This window comes from Aquarana catesbeiana, linkage group LG07 (assembly GCF_042186555.1).
Source record: "Aquarana catesbeiana isolate 2022-GZ linkage group LG07, ASM4218655v1, whole genome shotgun sequence".
Lineage (NCBI taxonomy): Eukaryota > Metazoa > Chordata > Amphibia > Anura > Ranidae > Aquarana > Aquarana catesbeiana.
The window spans coordinates 277,741,941-277,765,531 of NC_133330.1; the positions used below are offsets into that span (position 1 = coordinate 277,741,941).

At 44.2% G+C, this 23,591-nt stretch overlaps 1 protein-coding gene across 3 annotated transcripts in view; it reads left to right on the forward strand.

Moving 5' to 3' along the window:
• The window catches only part of LOC141103610 (histo-blood group ABO system transferase 2-like), a 166,527-nt gene that overhangs the window by 131,587 nt on the left and 11,349 nt on the right, over positions 1 to 23,591 (forward strand). For all 3 annotated transcript variants that reach the window (XM_073593400.1, XM_073593399.1, XM_073593401.1), the window contains exon 3: positions 19,821 to 20,009. In XM_073593400.1, coding sequence (XP_073449501.1) covers positions 19,821 to 20,009 — 189 coding nt within the window. The remainder of the gene's footprint in view (positions 1 to 19,820; positions 20,010 to 23,591) is intronic.

Sequence of the window (23,591 nt, forward strand, 5' to 3'; positions counted from 1 at the left end):
GACCGGACGTGGCTGTTGGGCTGATCTTTCGGATCGTCGCTCACAGAGCCGACTATCAATTTGAATGGCCAGTGTGATAAGGGCCTCCAGGGTATTTGGGACTCCGACACGTGCCAATTCGTCTTTCAGACCTTCTGATAACCCCAAGCGGAACTGGTGTTGCAGGGCTGCGTCATTCCACTGTGTGTCTGCACTCCAGCGTTAAAGTCTGTAACATAATCCTTCGGCCGTTCTGCGGCCTTGCTGGAGTGCATGAAGGGCAGCCTCTGCTTTGGTGGTTCGTTGCGGGTCGTCATATAATTCGGCCATCGTGCCGAAGAAGGCGGACATGGACTGTAACAATAACAATTCTCCAACATCCGATGAGCCCAGGACTGGGGCTCACCCTGAAGCAGTGATATGATGAATCCTACTGTGGTGCTTCAAGGGAGAAAGTTCGAGGTTGCAGGGCAAAGTACAGTTCACATGCGTTACGGAAGGATCAAAATTTTCCCCGGTCACCTGAAAATCTCTGGGTTCAGGGGGCAACATCACCACTGAGGTTGCTGCAGTGGCAGTCTCTGAGGCAGGAGGTGCAGCAGTGCTGGCTGGTGTAGCTAGAGTCTGTACACGTTGTTCCAGTTGCGTATAACCCTCCTTTAGAGATTGGACTGCTTCGGTAAGGGTTACAAGGTGCTGACAGATATCATCCATGGCCGACTTCCCACTTGCAGGCTCAGACATGGCTGTCTGATACTGTTACGTACCTGCCGGATGAGCCCGACGTTCAGTGGGAAGGCTTTCTCGTACAACCCCGGCTCAAGGGCCACTGGTGTTGCAACAGTGGCCGCAAGAGCCTGGCAGGTGTATGGGTACCTGGTTCGTCTTTGGTCTTGTCAGTTCAGCTGGTGCAGCAGGAAACAGGAAGCAGGTTGGTAGGTGCAGAGCTGGGGAGACACTGAATATGTAGTCAGACAAGCCGGGTTTGGTAACAGATGATCAGATGTAGATGGACAGGATACAGGCAAAGTTCGGCAACAGGATATCAAGCAATGTAAGTGGTTACAAGGAAGGCCGGGGTCAGGATAACAGATCAATCATAGTCAAACAAGCTGGGTCAAACACAAGAAACAGATCGGATTACAGGAACAGGAAGTCACGGAACAGGTATGAGCTGCAGATCAGACAGCAAAAACACAGTGCCGCTGAGGTGTTTAAATAAGGCAGCCTGTTGCCAATCACTGAAATCAGTCTGCACTATTTCAACCCCTAGGTGGCAGATCTATGACAGGCCCACTGAAAGCTCCCCTACACCCTTTACTGATAATTGATGAACCCTTTTGCCGCGTTGCCGTAGACCTGGTTGGACTATTGCCCCAACCTAGTCCTTGTGGGAAGAGATATATCCTCACTGTGGTGGATTATGCCACCAGGTACCCGGAGGCCATTCCCCTGGCAAATATCCACGCAGAAACCGTGGCTGATGCCTTGTTTCGGATCTTTGCCAGAGTATATTACCCTCGGGAAATCATCTCCGACCAGGTGACCCAGTTCACTGCTGAGCTCACACAGCAGTTATGGAGGCTCTGTGGGATAAAGCCCCTACAGAGCTCTCCTTATCACCCCCGACCAACAGACTGTGTGAGAGATTCAATGGAACACTGAAACAGCTGCTTAGGATATTCGCAACAGGGATTGGGAGAGATATCTGCTGCACCTTCTCTTTGCTTATCCGGAGGTGCCGCAGGAATCTACCGGCTTCTCCCCGTTTGAGTTACTGTATGGGAGGCGGGTGAGGGGGCCCCTAGATCTAGTCAGAGCCCACTAGGAAGGGGAATTGATCCCCAATGGTCCTCTATCGTAGCATACGTTCTTGAGTTTAGGGACAGACTGAAGGAGCTCACGGACATTGTCCAAGAGAACCTTCAGGCTGCCTGAAGGCAGCAGAAACTATGGTACGATCGTACTGCTCGGAACCGCACTCTGGAGGTTGGGCAGAAGGTTCTTGCCCTCAGGCCAACCAAGCAGGACAAGTTACAGGCCACTTGGCAGGGACCTTACTGGGTTGTGGCAAAGCTCTGTGATGAAACCTACCTAGTGGCTAAATGTTCGGATCAAAGAGTCCAACAGGTCTTTCATGTGAACATCTTGAAAGCATACTGGGAAAGATCAGGAGAGGTAGCTTCAGCTGTGGAAGATTCTGAGAACCTTCCCCTGCTGGTGCTCCCGGAGCTAAATAGAATTATTGCAGGGATAGAGACGATAAAGCTCAACGACCAGCTGGGGCCGACACAGAGAACAAGCTAGACAGGTCCTTAGTCAGAGAAGGGAAATGTTCTCCACAGTCCCTGGGTACACTATTATGGCAGTGCCCCGAGTGGAGACTCCGGGACAACTGCCACTAAGACAGGCGGCTTACCGGATACCTGACACAGTGAGAGAGGGAATGTGTCATGAGACTAAGGAGATGCTTGAGTTGGGAGTCATTGAGCCATCCAGCAGCCCCTGGGCTTCCCCGGTGGTCCTTGTACCGAAGCGGGATGGCACGACTCGCTTCTGCATATACTACTACTGCAGATTAAATGAGTGCACCACCACTGACGCTTACCCTATGCCCGGGGTGGATGATCTGTTAGATCGCATTGCTCAGGGAAAATTCCCGACAAACCTCGACCTATGCAAAGGGTACTGGCAAATTCATCTGGATGTGGAATCTATTCCGAAATAGGCGTTCATTACCCCATTTGGCCTATACCAGTCTAAAGTAATGCCATTTGGGATGAAGAATGCACCGGCGACTTTTCAGAGGATGGTAAACCAACTCCTCGATGGTCTCCAGGACTCTGCTTGTGCATATCTGGACGACATTGCGATCTACAGTGATACCTGGGAGGACCATCTGGTTCACCTGGGTGTCATGTTAGACCACATCAAGGCTGCAGGACTAACCTATAAGCCAGAAAAATGCAGCATAGGGATGTCCGAGGTACAGAACCATGGACATCGATTAGGCAGTGGACAACAACGACCCGAGCCTGCTAAGATTGAGGCAGTTGCCAAGTGGCTGACCCCCCCGTACTATAACCCAGGTCCTGGCATTCCTCGGCACAGCTGGGTACTATAGGAAGTTTGTCCCGCAATATAGTTCCATCGCTAAGCCCCTGATAGACCTGACTAAGAAGCACCTTCCCCGACAGATACTGTGGTCCCCAGAGTGTGAAGCTGCCTTTCAACGATTAAAGAATGCACTAACTTCAGCTCCTGTTCTAGCTGACCCTGACCCAACCAAACATTTTTGCGTCCACACAGATGCCTCTACATTCAGGCTGGGGGCAGTACTGAGCCAAGTAGGACCTGATGGCAGTGAGCACCCAGTGGCCTACATCAGTCGGAAGCTGCTACCAAGGGAAGTCGGTTATGCAGCCGTGGAGGAGTGTTTGGCGCTGGTGTGGGCTCTCAAGAAATTCCAACCTTATCTCTACGGATGATCTTTTTTATGGTGCTCACCGACCACAATCCATTAATCCGGCTTAATCGGGTCTCCGGTGATAATGGACGTTTGTTACGATGGAGCTTGGCCCTGTAGCCTTACAATTTTACCATCCAGTAACGGCCAGGAAAGCAGAATGGGAACGCTGATGGACTTTCCTGGAAAACTGAACTATAAGACTCTCCCGGACAGCCCCAAGCTGACCCATGGTGGATCTATTTGGGTCTGCTGGACTATGGAACGGGGCGGCACTGTCGCGGGCACTGGCTGCAGGGACCTTTTTTGTCCACATTCACCCTGTTATTTGGTATTGCTATATTAATCTTTTTTTTGTTACATTTTTGAGAGACTGTTTTCTTGGACTTGCCCAAAGACTATTCTTGGTTGTTAATTCTGAACAATACATGATCCTTGAAAGAGCTGATCACATTGACCTGCGGAGACGAACGGACTGTCTGGTCACCTAGGCTGCCTTAAGTGCTGTGTTAATTAACATGTTAATTATATACCGTAATTGTCTGCTAAGTTGTTGCTAGAGGGGAGGGGGAAGTATCAATGAGCCAGCCCTACCTCGTTATCTAACCCCTTGTGTTAAAAGTGTATAGAAAGGCTGTATTCTGCCCAATAAATCATTCAAGATTCTACACGCTATTTTTGGCTAGACTTATATTCAATGCAGCTATAATAATATATCTCTCTGATGGTCAGACTGGAGGAAGCGGTATTACTGACGGACGCACTCAGCGGAGTGTGGGATAGGATCTGTCACAACAAGTAATCGTATTAGTGATAATTCTCATTGTAGTATTACATTATATTGGAGTAATTTATATGCATAATTGAATAATGTTACCTATTTTGGTTTATATTTTTTTCTTTTATATATTTTTCCAAAATATAGTCACAATATATTGTTTGGATATATTCATAGAATATATATCGGTATACCTTTATTCATAAGGATAGCATGTTTATAACATTATGAATATTTTTAAATGAATGGGAATTCTGGGTGTGAAACTGTGTATATAATGGTTATTGTAGGTCCAGCCACAAACATCTCATTCTCCAGAGATGTGAGGGGGGAAGTTAATTATGTGGATTGGACATTTTAAAAACCATATATCTGAGTTCCAGACGAGAAGTCTGACATATGTTTGACAGTTCAAGGTACTTTATAGTTTTTCTTTAAGACTAATTTAAAAGATTATTCAGGAATTAAATAAAGTCAATTTTCAATACAACACCGTCCCTTATTGGCCACTGTGAATAACTGTTCGATATTGCCCCTATAAGTTTTGTGCAGGAAATGACGTGTTTGACATCACTCATGACATCAAAGGCATTTCTACTCCCATTCCTGGGGGGGAAGATAAAAAGTGTATACACATAGTCGAGAAGGAAGCTTGAAAGAGGGAGTTTGAACAATGGAGAGCAGGAGGAAAACAGGATGGAGAAATGTAGGAATAGTACAGGTGTGCTTTTAGGATGCTTAGCTATTATCTCTTAAAAAAAAAAAAAGTTTCTTAGACCACCGGTAAAGTATTAATTTTCTATTTTATCTTTTGGTATTGAATATTTTAGCATATACATTGCTAAACCATTTAAACTTTGTGGCATAGCATTGGAGTTGTGTTATGTCTACCTGCAGCATGACATAATTATATTCCAATTATAAGAGAAATACACATTTTAGTATGTCTCTACAAAAGCTAATTCCAAAGTCTATATCAATGGTTTTGTTATGATATATGTTTAAACATAAAATTCATTTGAGAATTATCTTTACCGTAAACATAAGAATTGGTTAACCTACCAAACTCTGTACACAGTATAACATTTTATCTGTGCATTTTAAAGTGTACACAAAATATAGCAGTGTAGCGCTCAATACACGTCAGAAGTATACACATAAAATGTACATATTAAACGTACATAAATAAAACGCATGAGGCAAAGTCCCAAAAAGTATATCTTAGTCCGAGGAGATCAAAAGCTGCCCACTTGCAGAAGGGGGATCCCTCAGTTGACAAGGAAAGGGTGCAGTGATAGGATAAGATTGTATTCGTTGTATCACCACCAATGTGAACCTCCACCAAGGGTCTAGGCTGCTCACCTTATTGAGTGGACCTTCTGCGTTAACAGCAAGGTCACTCATGCATTCCCTTCCACAGGGTAGATTATGGAGATAGGGGTCCACAGGCAGTATCCCAAATTCAGTCTCATCAGTTGATATATATCATGTTAAAAACAAAAATAACAGGACATAGTGCTCTCCATACGAAAAGGTATAAAATTTATTAAATAAGAAAAATATTACTCACAAAGCAAGCACTGTTTCCCAGTGCAGGAGTATACAGCATAAAATGAACCAGATGGGTGGTTGTACTGACATCACAGAGCCCCTCGCACGCGTATCATCCGTGTGGACTTCCTCAGCAATTTGTGGCAGAGCTGTGTAAAATTCAGAGCAGGCTTTACATAAGTACATACCCTTTGACAACAGCTGCCTTATATGTATTTTATTCTTGTATTTAGCTTGTTTTCTGGAGTTTAGCTTTAAAGTTGGTATAAACCTTATCAAAACTGGAACAGACAGAATCTGGAGCAGCTATGCATGGCATCCAATCAGTTTCTATCCTTGATTTTCAGAGCTTGATTTGTATCAAAACTGGAGCAGCCATGCATAACAACCAATCAGCTTCTCTTTTCAGCTTGTTCAGTTAGGCTTGATTCATACCTATGCATTTTTTGTGCTCTTTGCATTTTGCAGATTTGCACTACAGAACGTGTTCCATAGGAAACCATGTTAAATGAACTGTAGTTCAAATCTGCAAAATGCAAAAAGCACAAAAAATGCATAGGTATGAATCAAGCCTAACTGAACAAGCTGAAAAGAGAAGCTGATTGGTTGTTATGCATGGCTGCTCCAGTTTTGATACATTCCCCCTCCTCTCCCACTCCATGTAAAAATTGCCATTGTTTTTTTTTTTTTTAACTAAAAAACTTGCTTTATCTCTTTTTTTCATTTGTTTTTGCATATCCACACTGCTGTTCCCCTTCTGCCTCTTTGCAATCATTTCCTGCTTACATTCCTGTACCCCAGCAACAGATACAAATCATTTTTTTAGGGCAGGTTTGCTGATGGTGACAACATGAGAACAGCCAGCTGTAAGACTACATACTAGAACCACAAATGATTGTAAAACAAACAGCTGAGGCATTTTAAAGACTACAATATAAACTTCCATAGATTACCATACGCTAGCCTTTCGTCGCTTTGTTTTACGCTGAAACACTTTGTTCATCCAAAAACCTTAAAGAAGATCTTCACCCTGGAAACAAAAATGTAAAAGTCAGTAGCTACAAATACTGTAGCTGCTGACTTTTAAAAACACACACACTTAGGGCTCATGCACTCAGGATGTTTTTACAGCTGCTGTTAGGGGCATTTGAATTTTTTTTAAATTGCCTCTAAACGCCCCTCCATTTTAGTCTATGTGTCCATGCACACGTAAACTGTCAGAGGCGTTTGGAGGCATAAAAAAAAACAGCCGGCCTGTGCTTCCAGGAGCAGTAAAAACGACCTGTTGAAATGAAAAGCGGCAAAAAACATGTCTAAATGCGTTTGACAATTTTAGGTGTTTTTACATTATAGAGAGTGTTTTCAATAAAAAAAAACGCCCAAAAGCGGTAACGTGGGAAAATGCGGGAAAACGCTAATGTAAAACTGCGGCTAGACATGAAAAAAGTGGCGTTTTTAGCGCTGCTGTAGCGCTGACATTTTTAAAATGCCCTGTGTGCATGAGACCTTACCTGTCCAGGGATCCAGTGCTGCCCTGGATATTATATTGCGAGGGGGATAAGGAAAAGCAGAACTTCCCCATTTCCCCAGTCAATACTTTGTAGAACCACCTTTCGTTGCAATTACAGCTGCAAGTTTTTTGGGGATGTCTCTACCAGTTTTGCACATCTAGAGAGTGACATTTTTGCCCATTCTTTCTTGCAAAATAGCTCAAGCTCTGTCAGATTGGATGGAGAACGTCTGTGAACAACAATTTTCAAGTCTTGCCACAGATTCTCAATTGGATTTAGGTCTGGACTTTGACTGGGCCATTCTAACACATGAATATGCTTTGAGTTTAACAATTCCATTGTAACTCTGGCTGAATGTTTAGGGTCGTTGACCTGCTGGAAGGTGAACCTCCACCCCGTCTCAAGTCTTTTGTAAACTGTAAGATTTTCTTCTAATGGGGCGTACACACGGTCGGACTTTTCGACCGGACTGGTCTGATGGACGCCGACGGACAAAATGCGGCGGACAATCCGATCGTGTGGGCTTCACCGCACCTTCAGCGGACTTTTCCATTCGCAAATCTGACGGACTTTAGATTTGGAACTTGCTTCAAATCTTTACGTCGTAACTCCGCCGGACCCAGAAATCCGCTCGTCTGTATGCTAGTCCGACAGACAAAAAACGACGCTAGGGCAGCTATTGGCTACTGGCTATCAACTTCCTTATTTTAGTCTGGTGTACGTCATCACGTACGAAGCCGTCGGACTTTGGTGTGATCGTGTGTAGGCAAGTCCGTTCATTAGAAAGTCCGTCGGAAGTCCGTCAAAAGCCCGTCGAAAGTCCTCTGGAAAGTCTGTCATGTGTACGCGGCATTAGATTGCCCTGTATTTGGCTCCATCCATCTTCTCATCAACTCTGACCAGCTTCTCTGCTGAAGAAAAGTATCGCCACAACATGATGCTGCCACCATATTTCACGGTGAGGATGATGTGTTCAGGTTGATGTGCAGTGTTAGTTTTCTGCCACACATAGCTTTTCGCTAAGGCCAAAAAGTTCAATTTTGGTCCCATCTGACCAGAGCACCTTCTTCCACATAGGAAGTGCTCCGTGAGATGTTCAAAGCTTGGGATATTTTTTTATAACCCAACCCTGCTTTAAACTTTTCCACAACTTTATCCCTGACCTGTCTGGTGTGTTCTTTGGCCTTCATGATGCTGTTTGTTCACTAAGGTTCTCTAACAAACCTCTGAGGGCTTCAAAGAACAGCTGTATTTATACTGAGATTAAATTACACACAGGTGGACTCTGTTTTCTAATTAGGTGACTTCTGAAGGCAATTGGTTGCACTAGATTTTAGTTAGGGGTATCAGAGTAAAGGGGGCTAAATACAAATGCACGCCACACTTTTTTACATATTTATTTGTAAAAAAATTGAAAAACATTTATCATTTTCCTTCCACTTCACAATATTGTGTCACTTTGTGTTGGTCTATCCTAATAAAATACATTTACATTTTTGGTTGTAACATGACAAAATGCAGAAAATTTCAATGGGGTATGAATACTTTTTCAAGGCACTGTAAACAGTCACATGTATAACCAAAGGTACAAAACATAAGAAAAAGCAGTGCTCGAACAAGAGCTCCGATTATAGAAGATAAAGAAGGTATCATAACCATACCAGCAACAGGACCAAAAGATACAAGGAGAGAAATCCCTCCGCCTAGGCTAAAAAAAAGTTCCTTTACAACCATTTTAAATATTTTCTGGACGCCCTCCCCGCCCACCTTTCCTGCTGTATTACCTCTGATGCTAAGCTATCAACACCCACAGAGCCAATTCAGAAGTCCAGGGTTTTGAAATTCCTACTCTTCTTCCTCCTCTCTGTGTAGCACTTCCGGGATGGACAGAGTGATACACTGTGCGCTGACAAGTCAAAATTACTCTGGTCTGTCCTGGAAGCACTGCACAGAGAAGGGGGAGGATTTAATATCCCAGGACTGCTGGGCCGGCTCTGTGTGGTAAATACAGTGGGGAGCATTTGGGTTTGGAGGACGTATGGTGTAAGTTCACTTCTACATTTTTCTCTGTAAAGGTGAACAAACACGTTAAGGTGGAGCCAGACTATTCATAACTGGCTGCACCTCAAAGACACCTTTGCTTTTCCGGTAACAGTTGGCTGTAAAGGTAGAAGGTTTTTTTTTTTGTTTTGTTTTTTTTACCTTCATGCATTCTCTGCATGAAGGTAAAAAACCTTCTGTGTGCAGCGGTAGTTCTGCTACCCTGACTTGGGGCGCGCAGCGCGACGATCGGTGGTGCCGCGTGTCAGTCTGACACACCGCTATACCAATCTCCGTAAGAGCCTCTGACGGGGATTCTTTACCACATGATCAGCCAAGTCCAATCATGACTGATCACGATGTAAACAGGAAGAGACATTTATCGTTTTTTCCTCACTCGCGTCTGACAGACGCGAGTAGAGGAGAGCCAATCGGCGGCTGTCCTGACAGGGGGTCTGCCCTTATTGTTTATCAGCGCAGCCCCCCCCCCCACGGATGCCCACACTGGACCACCAGGGATGCCGCCAGGACAATCAGGGATGGCAATAAAGGACGCCCACCAGGTATGCCACCTTAGACCACCAGGGATATGCCAATCAGTGGCAGGGCAGATGCCAATCAGTGCCCATTAACAATGCCTGCCAGTGCCATCAGTCATGCCTATCAGTGCAATCTATCAGTTCCAGCCATCAGTGCCGCCTTGCAGTGCCACCCATAAGTACCCATCAGTGCAGCCTTTCAGTGCCCATCAGTGCAGCCTTTCAGTGCCCATCAGTGCAGCCTTTCAGTGCCCATCAGTGCTACCTATGAGTGACCATCGTCAGTGCCACCTCATCGGTGCCATCTCATCGGTGCTGCCTTATCAGTGCCCATCAGTGAAGGAGAGAACTTATTTACAAAATTTTTTGACAGAAACAAAGACTTTTTTTCAAAATGTTCAGTCTATTTTTTTTTTTTATTCGTTTAGCAAAAAATAAAAACCAAAGAGGTGATCAAATACCACCAAAAAAAAGCTCTATTTGTAGGAACAAAATTATAAAAATTTAGTTTGGGTACAGAGTAGCATGACTGCGCAATTGTCATTTAAAAAGTGACAGCACTGAAAGCTGAAAATTGGCTTGGGCAGGAAGGTGTGAAAGTGCCCGGTATTGAAGTGGTTAAACACCAGATCTCTCCGTAAATAGGACCTGTCATGATGTATTGTTATCGCAATACAGTATATATCCTTTGCGATAGCAATAAAAGTGATAAACATTTTTTTGGGCCAGGTATGGAGTCAAAACTTTGCGGGATGTGTTCTCGGCGACAAAGATTTGGGGGACCCTAAAAGATGCATTAAAGATGATGCAGCCATAAGACCATACAAACAGAACAAAATATTACAGTGCACATATGCAAAAATTACAGTTAACTCCTGCAAGGCTATTTATAACACCTGAACATTTTCAGAAAATATGGGGATTTAGTCACACCATATAGCTGTATGGTGCTTAAGCCCACTTACTGCATCAAAGTACCCCGTTATCAGTGGTATAACTAAAGGACTCCTCCTATAACACAGGTGGAGAGTGTATTTCTCCCATGGTTCAGAGAAGCAGGATCTTCCATTCTATGGATAGAGTAGGACCCACTGATAATGGGATTGACTCAGTAAGTGGGCTTAAGCACCATACAGCCATATGGTATGACTAAATCCCCATATTTTTTGAAAATGTTCAGGTGTTTTAAATGGCCTTGCAGGAGTTAAATGTAATTTTTGCATGTGTGCCCTGTAATATTTTGTTCTCTTTCTATGTGTTCTCGGTGGGCACCCTGCTCCCCTTCTCTGAACTCAGGGCTAAATTCAATTTGCCACGTTGGATGCATTTCTGGAACTTACAACTGCGTCATGCAGTCTGTGTTCAGTTTCCTGTCTCCCTGAGTCTCACCATGGACCCTATAGAAGTACTCCTAGCTCCGGAATCCTTATCTAAACCGTTGTCTGCTCTTTACCTGGCATTAATAAGTGTAGACTCTCCTAAGATGGAACGGCTATGGGAGTTATGGAAGGCAGACCTTCCTGACCTTGATAGAGAGTACTGGGAGTATGTATGACTCGGCCCCGCCCCCCGGCAACCGCGTCATTGGATTTGATTGACAGCAGCAGGAGCCAATGGCTGCACTGCTATCAATCTATCCAATCAAGAGCCGAGAACCCCGGACAGAGGAAGAGCGCGTCCCCGCCAGGTGAAGTTCCAGAGCTCAGGTAAGTTGAACGGAGGGGGGGGGGGGGGCTGCCAGGTGTTTTTTCATAGGATCCATTAAGGTGAAAAAACATGAGGGTTTACAACCCATTTAACCACTTCACCCCCGGAAGATTTGGCTGCGGAATGACCAGGCCATTTTTGCGATTCGGCACTGTGTAGTTTTAACTGACAATTGCGCGGTCGTGCAACGCTGCACCCAAACAAAATTGTCCTTTTTTTCCCACAAATAGTTTTCTTTTGGTGGCATTTGATCATCTCTGCGTTTTTTTTTTTGTTTTTTTTTGCACTATAAACAAAAAAACACAATATTTTGTACATTTTGCTATAATAAATATCCCGATTTTAGCTTTTAAAAAAAAAAAAAAAAATGTTCTCAGTTTAGGCCGATATGTATTCTTCTTTATAGTTTTGGTAAAAAAAAATTGCAATAAGCGTATATTGATTGGTTTGCGCAAAAGTTATAGCGTCTATAAAATAGGGAATAGATTTATAGCATTTTTATTTATTTATTGTTTTACTAATAATAGCGGTGATCTGCGATTTTTATCAGGACTGCAACATTATGGTGGACACATCGGACACTTTTGACACATTTTTGGGACCATTGGCATTTATACAGCGATCAGTGCTATAAAAATGCACTGATTACTGTAAAAATGTCACTGGCAGGGAAGGGGTTAACACTAGGGGGCGATCAAGGGATCAACTGTGTTCCCTGTGTGTGTTTCTAATTGTAGGGGGAGGGGACTGACCTAGAGGAAATGACAGATCGTGGTTCCTAGCTATTAGGAACTCACAATCTGTCTCTCTTCACAGAACAGAACAGGGATTTGCTGTTCTGCCTCTTGTGCCCGCGATCGCTCGTGGCCGGCGGTCATCGCGACCGTCAGTCATGAGCATCTGCACCCCCCGAGTGCAGCGGGCACGCGCGCCTTCTATCCCGCTTAAAGGAGCCGACGTATAGCTACGATGGCTCGTGGGATCGTGCCGACCTGCCACAGTATAATGATGGCGGCTGGTCGGTAAGTGGTTAATCTCCTCATGGAACAAGCTGATTCAGGTAAAGTTCTTACACAGGGTTTATTATACTCCCCAGAGACTGTACAGAATATACCCTCTGAGGTCACAGGAATGCCCTAGATGTGGTGACTGTGTAAGCACGTACATACATATGTCCTGGAATGGTCCGGGGGTGGCTCGGTTTAGGAGAGAGGTGGTCACACAAATAACTTTTGTCTTCAGCTGACTCTCCCTACCTCTCCAGAACTGGCAGAAGATCAAAGGCCTTAGATGCACTAAACTATTGATAGCTTTTTTTGTTCTATTAGAGAAATCATTCTCAAGTGGAATGCCCATTCCGCTCCCTCTGTAGGTTCCTGGGAAAAATCTATTAAGGCTGTCCTTATGCACAAATTTATTTATTTTTTTAATAACAAACATCTCCATACTTACCTGCTCTGTGCAATAAAATTGCAAAAAGCTCCCCCAAACCTCCTCTTCTTGGGTACCTCACTGGCGCTGCTGGCTCCTCCTCTCTGTTCAGTGCCCCCACGGGAAGCGGCTTCCCATGGGGGCACTCATGTGTCCTTTCTCCCAAGCCCCGCTGCTGTGTCCACTGACTTGGCCCTGCCCCCTCGTCACTGGCTTTGATTGACCACACTGGGAGCCAATGGCGCCCGGTGCCCCAGCAAAGCCAGTGAGATCCTGAATTGAAGGGAGAGAAGAGCTGCAGTCGTGCAGAGCGCTAAATCGAATAAGGGTTCAGGTAAGTATAAATGGTGGGACAAAATCAATGCCAAAACATTTTTTTCCTTTAATGTAAGGAATGCATTAGGGTAAAAAATGCTTAGGCTTTAGAACCGCTTTAAAGGATTAATTAAAATGTACGGTATGTAAACCCTAACAATAACAATGCTCCCTTTTGGTCTGTTAGCTGTACCATTTTCTGTTATATCTGTTTGATAAGTCCAAAAAATACCTGGTAATGTTTTCAGAAATTCAGAGCTGTCCTGTCCACACTTCCTGTGGTATCCCAAGAAGCCTGATTAGCACTCCTGTTCTAATCATAGACTACAGATCAATTAGTCCTTATAATGTGGAGATCAGAAAAAGAAGCATAATGTCAGGCAGGGCTGACACCACTTAAGCCACAAAAAAATGCTGTGTGTTGTCAGCCCACAACAGAATTTAGCCCTGGTTCACATTGATGCTACTTTGAAATTGTGCTAGTTGTGCTAATTGTGAAGTAGCAGGTCAGCGCGATTTTAGGTGCTACCTAAAAGACATCTTTGCGGCTTCATGCACACATGTCTATTGAAGTCGCACCTGAAATCGGCAAAAGTAGTGCAGGAACTACTTTTGCAAATTGGTGCGGCGCTGCAAAGTCGGCGTCGCACTGATTGGAACAGTACTATAGACGGCAATAGGCTGCGACTTGTCATGCGGTTTGACCTGTCAAATCACATGACAAATCGCTCAAATGTGAATAAGGGCTTAGGTTAGGAGCTCATTTCTGCAACATCAGCATGTATTTTTCTGTACTTGCAGAGTCTTTAAAAGGGATAAAACATAGTGAAATGTGCATCTGTTGCAGAGATGTTCTATGTATGTTTTTTTAATTTGAATTTTGACACGACGTAATGAAACTCAGTTCTGGTCCTTTATGTTTTTATATTTTTAACTTTGCCCTGATGTACCCTTTAATGAAACCCTGTTCTGTTGCTTTTCTTAAAGGGGTTGGAAACCCTTGCGGTTTTTCACCTCAATGCAGTCTATGCATTGAGGTGAAAAACGTCTTGTAGTGCACCAGCTCCCCCAGAGCCTCCCTTTTACTTACCTGAGCCCGATCGTTCCTGCGCCGGGGACAAGCACACCAACTCCAGCCGGTGTCTCGGGTCTTGATTGGATAGATTGATAGCAGTGCAGCCATTGGCTCCCGCTGCTGTCAATCAAATCCAATGACACGGGAGCCAGGGACAGAGCTGAGCTGTCTGTGTCAATGGACACAGCATTAGGACACGGGAGCGCGTCTGCACAGGTGCCCCAAGGGAAAGCACTTCTCCGACGGGGCACTCGAGAAGAGGAGGAGCCAGGAGCGCCGCTGAGGGACCCCAAAAGAGGAGGATCGGGGCCACTCTGTGCAAAACCCTTGCACAGAGGAGGTAAGTATGGCATTGTTTGTTTAAAAAAAAAAAAAACCTTTACGTATCCTTGAAGTGTATTAAAGTCATGTAAAAATATTATCTTTGATAAAATATATCCATTGCCTCCAAAGATATCCCTTTCTCTATGATCTCACATCAGCTTAGATTGCCACTGAGTGCCACTATTTTGTTTCTGATGGTAGTGGTGTTCAGCAAACAGTGTTACTTCGCTAATTCGATGTGATCATCCTGTGCATGTATGTTACAGAAAGTTGGGAGCGTTCTTAAATTCTCACCATAGCAACTTTTTCAATCACAAAACTGACTAAGGAAAAGCAAACAGACCAGCAGCAGTTGCATATAAAAACTGAAGTTTGATTTGGCCAGCTATCAATGGGATGCCCCTCATGGTGACTCAGGTCTGTCGGCTGCAAAGTTGCTAGAAGGAAAAAGAAATGTTGGAGGAGCTGTGGTTATGGATAAAGAGCAAGGAACTCGACACTCAGTTTTGTTTTGAATTTCATACCATGTTTACAACCTTCTGTACTCCTCTACTTTAGCAGTATGGCCATTTTGTGGGTGATGTTTGTTTTCTTTAACTACAGAGGGCCATCATTACATTTTGGTTCCCCCCTTTTGGCACTGGCGATTCCCAAGTGGTTTGGCCATCAAGTTGGGTATGCCCTTAGCCTTTCTTGGTGACACCACATTGCACCAGGTACATGCGTTAATCTGATTGTGGATTGGAAATCTGAGCCTATGCTGTTATATTTCACCATTGATCAACAAAGATTGGAACATTATTCCTTGCACCTCATGGTGACTTTTGTCATCTATTTCCCATGGTTGGTAAGCTGCTCAAGTTTGCGGGACTTTTAGCCTTTGCATAGTTGCCAACATTGCAAAAAAAAAATGTGGGACAGTTTTTTGGCTGTAGGCGGAGCCGTACAATAATTAGGGGGTGGGCATTCATTTGTAGTCGTGGTTCAACAAAAAATACAAGTGCGGCGCGCACAGCACGCCGTGGCAAAAATGGGCGTGGTTTACAAGAAATAGTGGGTGAGGCTTAAATGGGCGTGGCTCAATAGGGTGTGGTTAGAGTCTGAGATGAATGAGGGATGGAGAGGGAAAGGGGGAGAGGGGGGAAAGGGGGAGAGGGGGGAAAGGGGGAGAGGGGAATGACGGGACAGCAGCCCCAGATCTTACACAATAAAAATATGTGTATTCTAGAAAGTTTAACAATCAGCAGATAAAGATACTCCAAACACCTGGTGTTAGCACTTCAATCATCCCAGCACCATGGTTGTTATGGTGTCAGGATGATTGAAGCGCATTATTTCTATTATTACATTGTAATATAAAATGAAATTATTTAACTCACCATAATGCAGAACCAGTGGGAACCCTAAGCGTGTCACCTGCCACATCGCCTGCCACCAGATGCCATCAGGTGTCCCCAGCAGAGTCCCCCCTTACATCAGGCATTTCCAGCAGAGTCCCCCCTTACATCAGTCATTGCAGCGGAGTCCCCCCTTACATCAGTCATTGCAGCGGAGTCCCCCCTTACATCAGTCATTGCAACGGAGTCCCCCCTTACATCAGTCATTGCAGCGGAGTCCCCCCTTACATCAGTCATTGCAGCAGAGTCCCCCCTTACATCAGACATTGCAGCGGAGTCCCCCCTTACATCAGTCATTGCAGCGTAGTCCCCACTTACATCAGGCATTGCCAGCAGAGTCCCCTCTTACATCAAACATTGCAGCGGAGTCCCCCCTTACATCAGACTTTGCAGCGGAGTCCCCCCTTACATCAGTCATTGCCAGCGGAATCCCCCTTACATCAGTCATTGCCAGCGGAGTCCCCCCTTACATCAGTCATTGCCAGCGGAGTCCCCCCTTACATCAGGCATTGCCAGCAGAGTTCCCCCTTACATCAGACATTGCAGCGGAGTCCCCCCTTACATCAGACATTGCCAGCGGAGTCCCCCCTTACATCAGACATTGCAGCGGAGTCCCCCCTTACATCAGACATTGCAGCGGAGTCCCCCCTTACATCAGTCATTGCCAGCGGAGTCCCCCCTTACATCAGTCATTGCCAGCGGAGTCCCCCCTTACATCAGACATTGCCAGCGGAGTCCCCCCTTACATCAGACATTGCCAGCGGAGTCCCCCCTTACATCAGACATTGCCAGCGGAGTCCCCCCTTACATCAGACATTGCGGCGGAGTCCCCCTTACATCAGACATTGCAGCGGAGTCCCCCTTACATCAGAAATTGCCAGCAAAGCCCCCCTTACATCAGACATTGCAGCAGAGTCCCCCCCTTACATCAGACATTGCTAGCAAAGCCCCCCTTACATCAGACATTGCAGCGGAGGGGAGGGAGAATTTTTTTTTCCCCCTCAAACAGAAGCTGGGAGCACTTTGACTTACCGAGTGACACACTAGCTCCCCCCACGTGGCGCCGACTGTTCCCTGGTGGTCCCGGCCTCGGGCGCCCCCAGACCTTTCACGTTCTCCTCCTTGGTGCTGTGTAAACAGGAGGAGGCAAACTTCCTCCTCCGAGTGAGAGTCCTGGCACTGACACAGCAGCAGTCAGCGTGACACAGCGGTGTGCACCTCCTCCCCCATCCATCCATGTGCTCCGACTGCGAAGTAGCCACGCCCCTGCTTGCCATACTTGGCAAATCAAGGCAGGCAGAAGGAGCAGGTGTCCTCCTTGTCCAATAGAGGACAAAGAGGACAAAATGAGGCAAGGGGGGAGGATACCGAGGCTGCGGCGATGCTAATTAACACTTTATTGCCCAAAAATATTTACGATCCTCCGGGACAAGCTCCGAAATCGGGACAAATCACGGGAAATAATAAAATCGGGACGAGGCTCCAGAATTCGTGAATCCGGGACTATTGGCAAGTATGCCTTTGAGAAACCTCTGATGGACAGTGCTGGGATTTGGAGCTACTATTCAAACATAAATGCTTGCATTTTGCATGTTTTTTTTTTTTTTGATTCACAACTGAGACTGTGCCAAAAGAAAATAATCTAAAACACATGCGTGGGAAAATGCTCAACAACATGTCAGGAAAAGTATGTTTATTTGGTTAGAGATTTCAGAAAATATATAATGTTTTGAGGGTTCTAAGTAATTTTCTGTAAAAGATGTGTAGCACACCCCCTAATGAGCCGCAAGTAGAATGGGATCCCCCACCCTGCACAGCCGGGCACACTGAATTTTCACAGTCACTTCAGAGTCAGAAAACAAGCCAGTACTTTGTTTTTTGCTATTTGAGAATTTGGATGGGGTTTGGAAAATATGGGATGCCCACTTGACTCCAAACAAACTTTAGGGACAACTTCTCCTATATACAGTCTATATACACTCCTCTGCTTCCACCAGCACTCGCTTGCTTGCAGAGCTCCAGCTGTATCACCTTGTTGCAATTTGGTAGTAAAGGCTCATTACCTGCAGGAACTCACAGTCCCTATACTTGGATATAGGGTGACACAGCTCACAATTTCCCAGCACTTCCAGTCTGTGGTCACTGATCCCAGCACCACCTCTTCAGGTTTCAGGTTCCACATCACTTGCAGGGGGGATTTCTACTGGGCAGATTCCTCTTCATGCAATAGGTGGGGGTGTGTGTTATATATTTGAGTCTATTATATACTACACTGGTTTGGAAGGTAGCAATACCTCAATTATATATATGAGCATCCTTTTGGCTTATATACACTAGCACGGTCCATTTATTTATTTATTTTTTAGGAGCACACTCACCAACCAAAGGTTTTCCTGCTGTGTGTTTTTTTCTTGTTTTGTACACATTAGCACAGAGTAATAAATTCAATTAGGCACCCCAATATAGGTAGCGCCACTTACCCCTATCCTTAATTTTTCTACCAATATATCTCACCCCCCAGGGGGTGTGTCTAAGGGGAGGCTGCAAACCTGAGTCCGTGAGAGCGGAAACCCTCTCTTACTGATCAGTGACTTATAGCAGGACTGTGATTCTGCAGTGGACATTCTGACACGTTTGACACTTTGCCTGGAACCAGTGACACTAATACAGCGATCAGTGCTAAAAATATGCACTGTCACTGTACTAATGACACTGGCTGGGAAGGGGTTAACATTTAGGGCAATCAAGGGGTTAACTGTGTGCCTAGCCAGTGTTTGTGTGTTAACTGTGTGCTGCTTTTACTAGGGGAAGTAATGGATTCTAGTCCCTGCTTTGCAGGAACACAGAATCCATTCCTTCTCCCCGTCAGAACTGAGATATGCCTTGTTTCTATGGGCATATCTCAGTTCTCTGTGTATTGCCGATGATCAGTGGGTGCCAGAGGACATTGAGTGCCCGCCACCCGCAGATCGGCTTCTGCTGTGAATTATTACAGCAGAAGCGGCCCGGGCGCACCCCTGCAGGAATCATATATACAGTATATACGTGATCCAGCACACAGCTGCCACCCCGTAGCAGTAAAACTGCTATGGGGCAGATGGCAAGGGGTTAAACCATACAATTAAAAGTATATTTGGTCGAAAAACTAGACAAAAAAAAAACATAAACTAAAAGTGTTGTATTTCATGTCATATGTAGGGATATTTAAAACTTAGTAGTACCCTTAAACATAACCGATCACAAATGAGTATATGGCACTGTTGTCTGAGTACATTGGACCTAAACACACTTATCAAAATCGAACAGGAACTGCTTCCAATGGGCATCTAATAGAAGATTCTGGCTGCCACATAACCCAAGTTTTCTGAACCCTGTTGGAGAGACATAAATGCAAAATTAAAAAAAAATGTTTACATCAATTATATGAAGCTGGAGTTTTCCTTTAATCTTAATTCCGTTTTATCTTTTTTACTTTTTATTACTGTACTTTTAATGCTTTTTTGTTACTTTTATTCCAAGTTTAATTTTGCCCCTCTTTGTAGCAATTTGTAGATTGGTGAACTAAAGTGTTGTCTAGCCTTGCTGTTAATTATACATTTGTTTTCATATCTTTTATATGTTTCAAATCTTTGTGTTTTTTTTAAGTTATTGTGTTGATATAACACTTCTGCTTAGATTTTGATAGCTTATTTTCTATTATCTTGCAGTATCTATAACCTGAAGCACGTGTATAATGTCAGGGAAAAAACTGACTGCTCACAGAAAGTGGATAACTGCTTATGGAATCTGGATGAATGCTCACAGAAAGTGAACGTCTGCTCTCAGAACGTGATTGACAAGTCTGTAGAATTGGCGCATTGTGAGAGGAAACTACATCTGAATGATATAAAGGGAAGGTAGGATTTGATATTTTTAGATTTAATTTAAACTCATAACCATAGATAGAATAAGCTGGTCATAAATATGACTTGAAAATAATGGCAGTAGGCCAGGGCCAAGATATTAAATAACTCTAGAAAGTGTGATTTGGTCCTTAGCAGGATAAGACTGAGAGCTTGTGTTAATGTGTAGCTCCCTCTTCAGTCCATGTCAGTTTGGAAATGTCAAGCTTCCTTCCCCACCATACTACTGTGACAGTGTGAGACCCTGCCTCTATGTAAATTGGCATAAAAGTGACACCGGATTCTCAGAGCTGCAATTTGAGGAGCTCTGTCTTTCTCTGGATTTGGAAGTTCTAGATCGGGGCTTGGAGCTTAAAGTGGTTGTAACCCTAAAAAAAAAAAAAAAAAAAAAAAAAAGGATCCTGTTCGCTTATAGCAGGTTAAACAGCACAATGCTTGTGCTGTCTAACCTGTCCATCTCTAAGCTGTACAGAACCTGGTCTCCCCCTTCTCCCCCTCCCTCCCTGCCTGCTCCTGTGTGAGCCGCCCCCCCTCCTGCCACTATTAATAGTAAAGTTAAATAAATATCAATGCCAGCCCCTCTCTTTTATGAAGCCATCCTACACAGTGTAAATGTTAGTGTAAAATTATGCCTCTAAATACCTTATCTCCAATCTGTTCTGGCTGGTCACATCACCTCGGGCTGCTCTCCTTCTCCGATCTAAGGCCTCATGCACACGAGATGCTGTTAAACACACGCTCAGAGGCAGTTGGACACTTTTTTCAACTGCCCCTGAACTCATTCAATATTATCCTATGTGTCCATGTACACAGTCTCGTTTTTTGGCGTCTTTAGGCAGTTGCGCTTAACTTAGTTTTTCCAGAAGCAAAAAAATGGGTTCAGACGCAAAAGTTTTCCACGTTTCAGATGCCAAACGTGGCTAAACGCCAGTACCGCATTTAGCCGTGTTTGCGTTTATAAGCGTTTTTAAACGTGCCCTATTTTTTTGACATTAAAAATCTTAAAAATGATGGCAAATGATGAAAAACCATTAAAAAATATTTTAAACAATTGTAATTACTTGCAGTGATTCATGGACCATTCATATACCCTAATGAGCCCTTGATCCAATCCAATATACCACTAGCATTGCTGTTATCCGAAATATAATTGGAATTTGACCCATATGTTGTTAGATTTGAACAAGCAACTTGTGGCAGGTGACGCGGCAAGTGGACAATACACAACTTGTGGCAGGTGACGTTGCAAATGACAATCCAACTTGTGGCAAGTGACGTGGCAGGTGATGTGGCAAGTGGACAATCCACAACTTGTGGCAGGTGACGTGGCAAGTGGACAATCCATAACTTGTGGCAGCTGACGTGGCAAGTGGACAATACACAACTTGTGGCAGGTGACGTGGCAAATGACAATCCAACTTATGGCAGGTGACGTGGCAAGTGGACAATCCACAACTTGTGGCAGGTGACATGGCAAGTGACGTGGCAAGTGGACAATCCACAACTTGTGGCAGGTGACGTGGCAAGTGACATGGCAGGTGTCGTGGCAGGTGACCTAATGTTTGGCGATGTTATTAGACATTTCCCATATATAAAAGAGAAGGGATTCCCATAGTGTAAATCCATATTAAAATTATTTATTTATTGAGAATAAGAAATGTACTCACATTTAGTATGGGTATAAAAAGCATGTAAACAATAGAAAGAAAATGGATGCTGTCAGTGTCCTGTTCTCGGCTGACCGGAAGTGACGCAAAGACGTTTGTAACCCCACCCTACGCGTTTCGTCATGCAGACGTCAACTGCAGCCTAATATCGCCAAACATTATAAGCAGGGACCAGGGGCTCCAGAAATTGCTACACAGTGGCAGATACTGTGAACACACAGTACCCCTGGGGGGCGTGAGGCCACCCAGTGAGTGCATTCACAGTAGGAGCACGGTAAGGAGCACGAATCACTGGTTGTCACCCAACTAAGAAGTTTTTTGAAATCACCTTTTTCAAGCAATTATTTTACAGCAAGCACTGGACACTTTTTTAAGCACAAGTCACTGCATCTATGTTATATTGTTTACCTAAATGTATTGTAAGGTTTAACATTATTTTGATATTATTTTGCTCACCATCTCAGCACTAGGTCCAACCTAGTTGGGCAAACACTCCACCACTCCACACACTGGTGAAGACCCACCAAAGGGTACAACACATCCCAATCCATACCCATTTCCAATAACACATTTTTGGTGCATGGGACATTTTTATTTATTTTGATGTTTAGTTTTATTTTTTATTCCTATTTTCATTACCAGATTCACATCCCTGGTTCATGCATTCTGATTTATAATAACGCCTGCCAGAGGGTGTAACACACAAAAAAGTTTTTCATTTATTGTTTTACATTTATTGAACAAGGTCACTTTTATTTCACTTTTCATTTCATTTATTTGTGACACATTATCTGCATACCCCACCCATTCTTATACCTATGGGTTACATATGTGTATAGCTTTGTGGAATATGAATACTGCTTTCATGCAGAGGGTATAGCACTGCAACACATTTTATTGCTCCACCACCCTTGGCATGTGCTACTTTGAATAATCAAACCAGCCCTATCTTACTTAGAATTTTCATTACCTATAGCATATAAATTGCAACTAACATTTACTGCAAGGAATGCTTTTTTGAATATCCCCTTGGTATGTTTTTTTCTTTTTACCGTCTCACACCTCTATATATGCTTTGGCACGCTGTAAAGGGTGCTAACACAGCAGAATACCCACAGATTTACCCACAAGTTTCTCTTATTACAGGTGTGCCAGGGTCATTATTAGCCAGATCCTGGGCATAGCTCAGAGCAGGGGGAGTTGTAGTTGCTGACATTTGCAGACAGACCCCTGTCAGGAGACCTGGTTGCCACTGTCAGACTGCATCCCTTGTGAGGGGACTTCTTGTCCAAAGGACAGGGATGGTTGGGATGGCTACGGGGGCCTGGTAGACCAAGAGAGGGTCTGGGAGGCTGGGAAAACTGAGGCAGCTAGCGAGCCCAGGTAGACTGGAGGAGGTCTGGAGTTTTGATGGTAAGGCTTCTGCTAGGAGCCTCTGTCAATCAAACAACGCAGGCGTGGGCAAGAGGTGTGGCAGCAAAGCTATCTATGGGAGAACAGGCACACATATGAGTCTTGTGGCTTCTGGCAGTAAGCTCAGGGATACAATCTGACCAGGCCAGAATGATTGTTCTTCCCTACTTGGTGTGGTTAGAATGCAAGAAGAAAAGAGGGGAACTAACAGAATCACCAGATAATTATTTAGGAAATTAATAAAAATTTAAATAAGTAGCATATAGAATAGAGCAAGAGAGAGGCTATGTTTTGACTTTGATGGTACCGTATGTTAACTGATATTGAACAGTATTGAACAGAGTAAAATTATTAATAAAGGGATTTTATTACAAAAATATATATAATAACATATTCATAGAATAAAACAAGTCACAAGAATTAGAACATAGATACCATCTGTATATTCATTGCTCTACTTGTGGGTTTAAATTAGCCGCTTCTTCAGGAGCTTTCT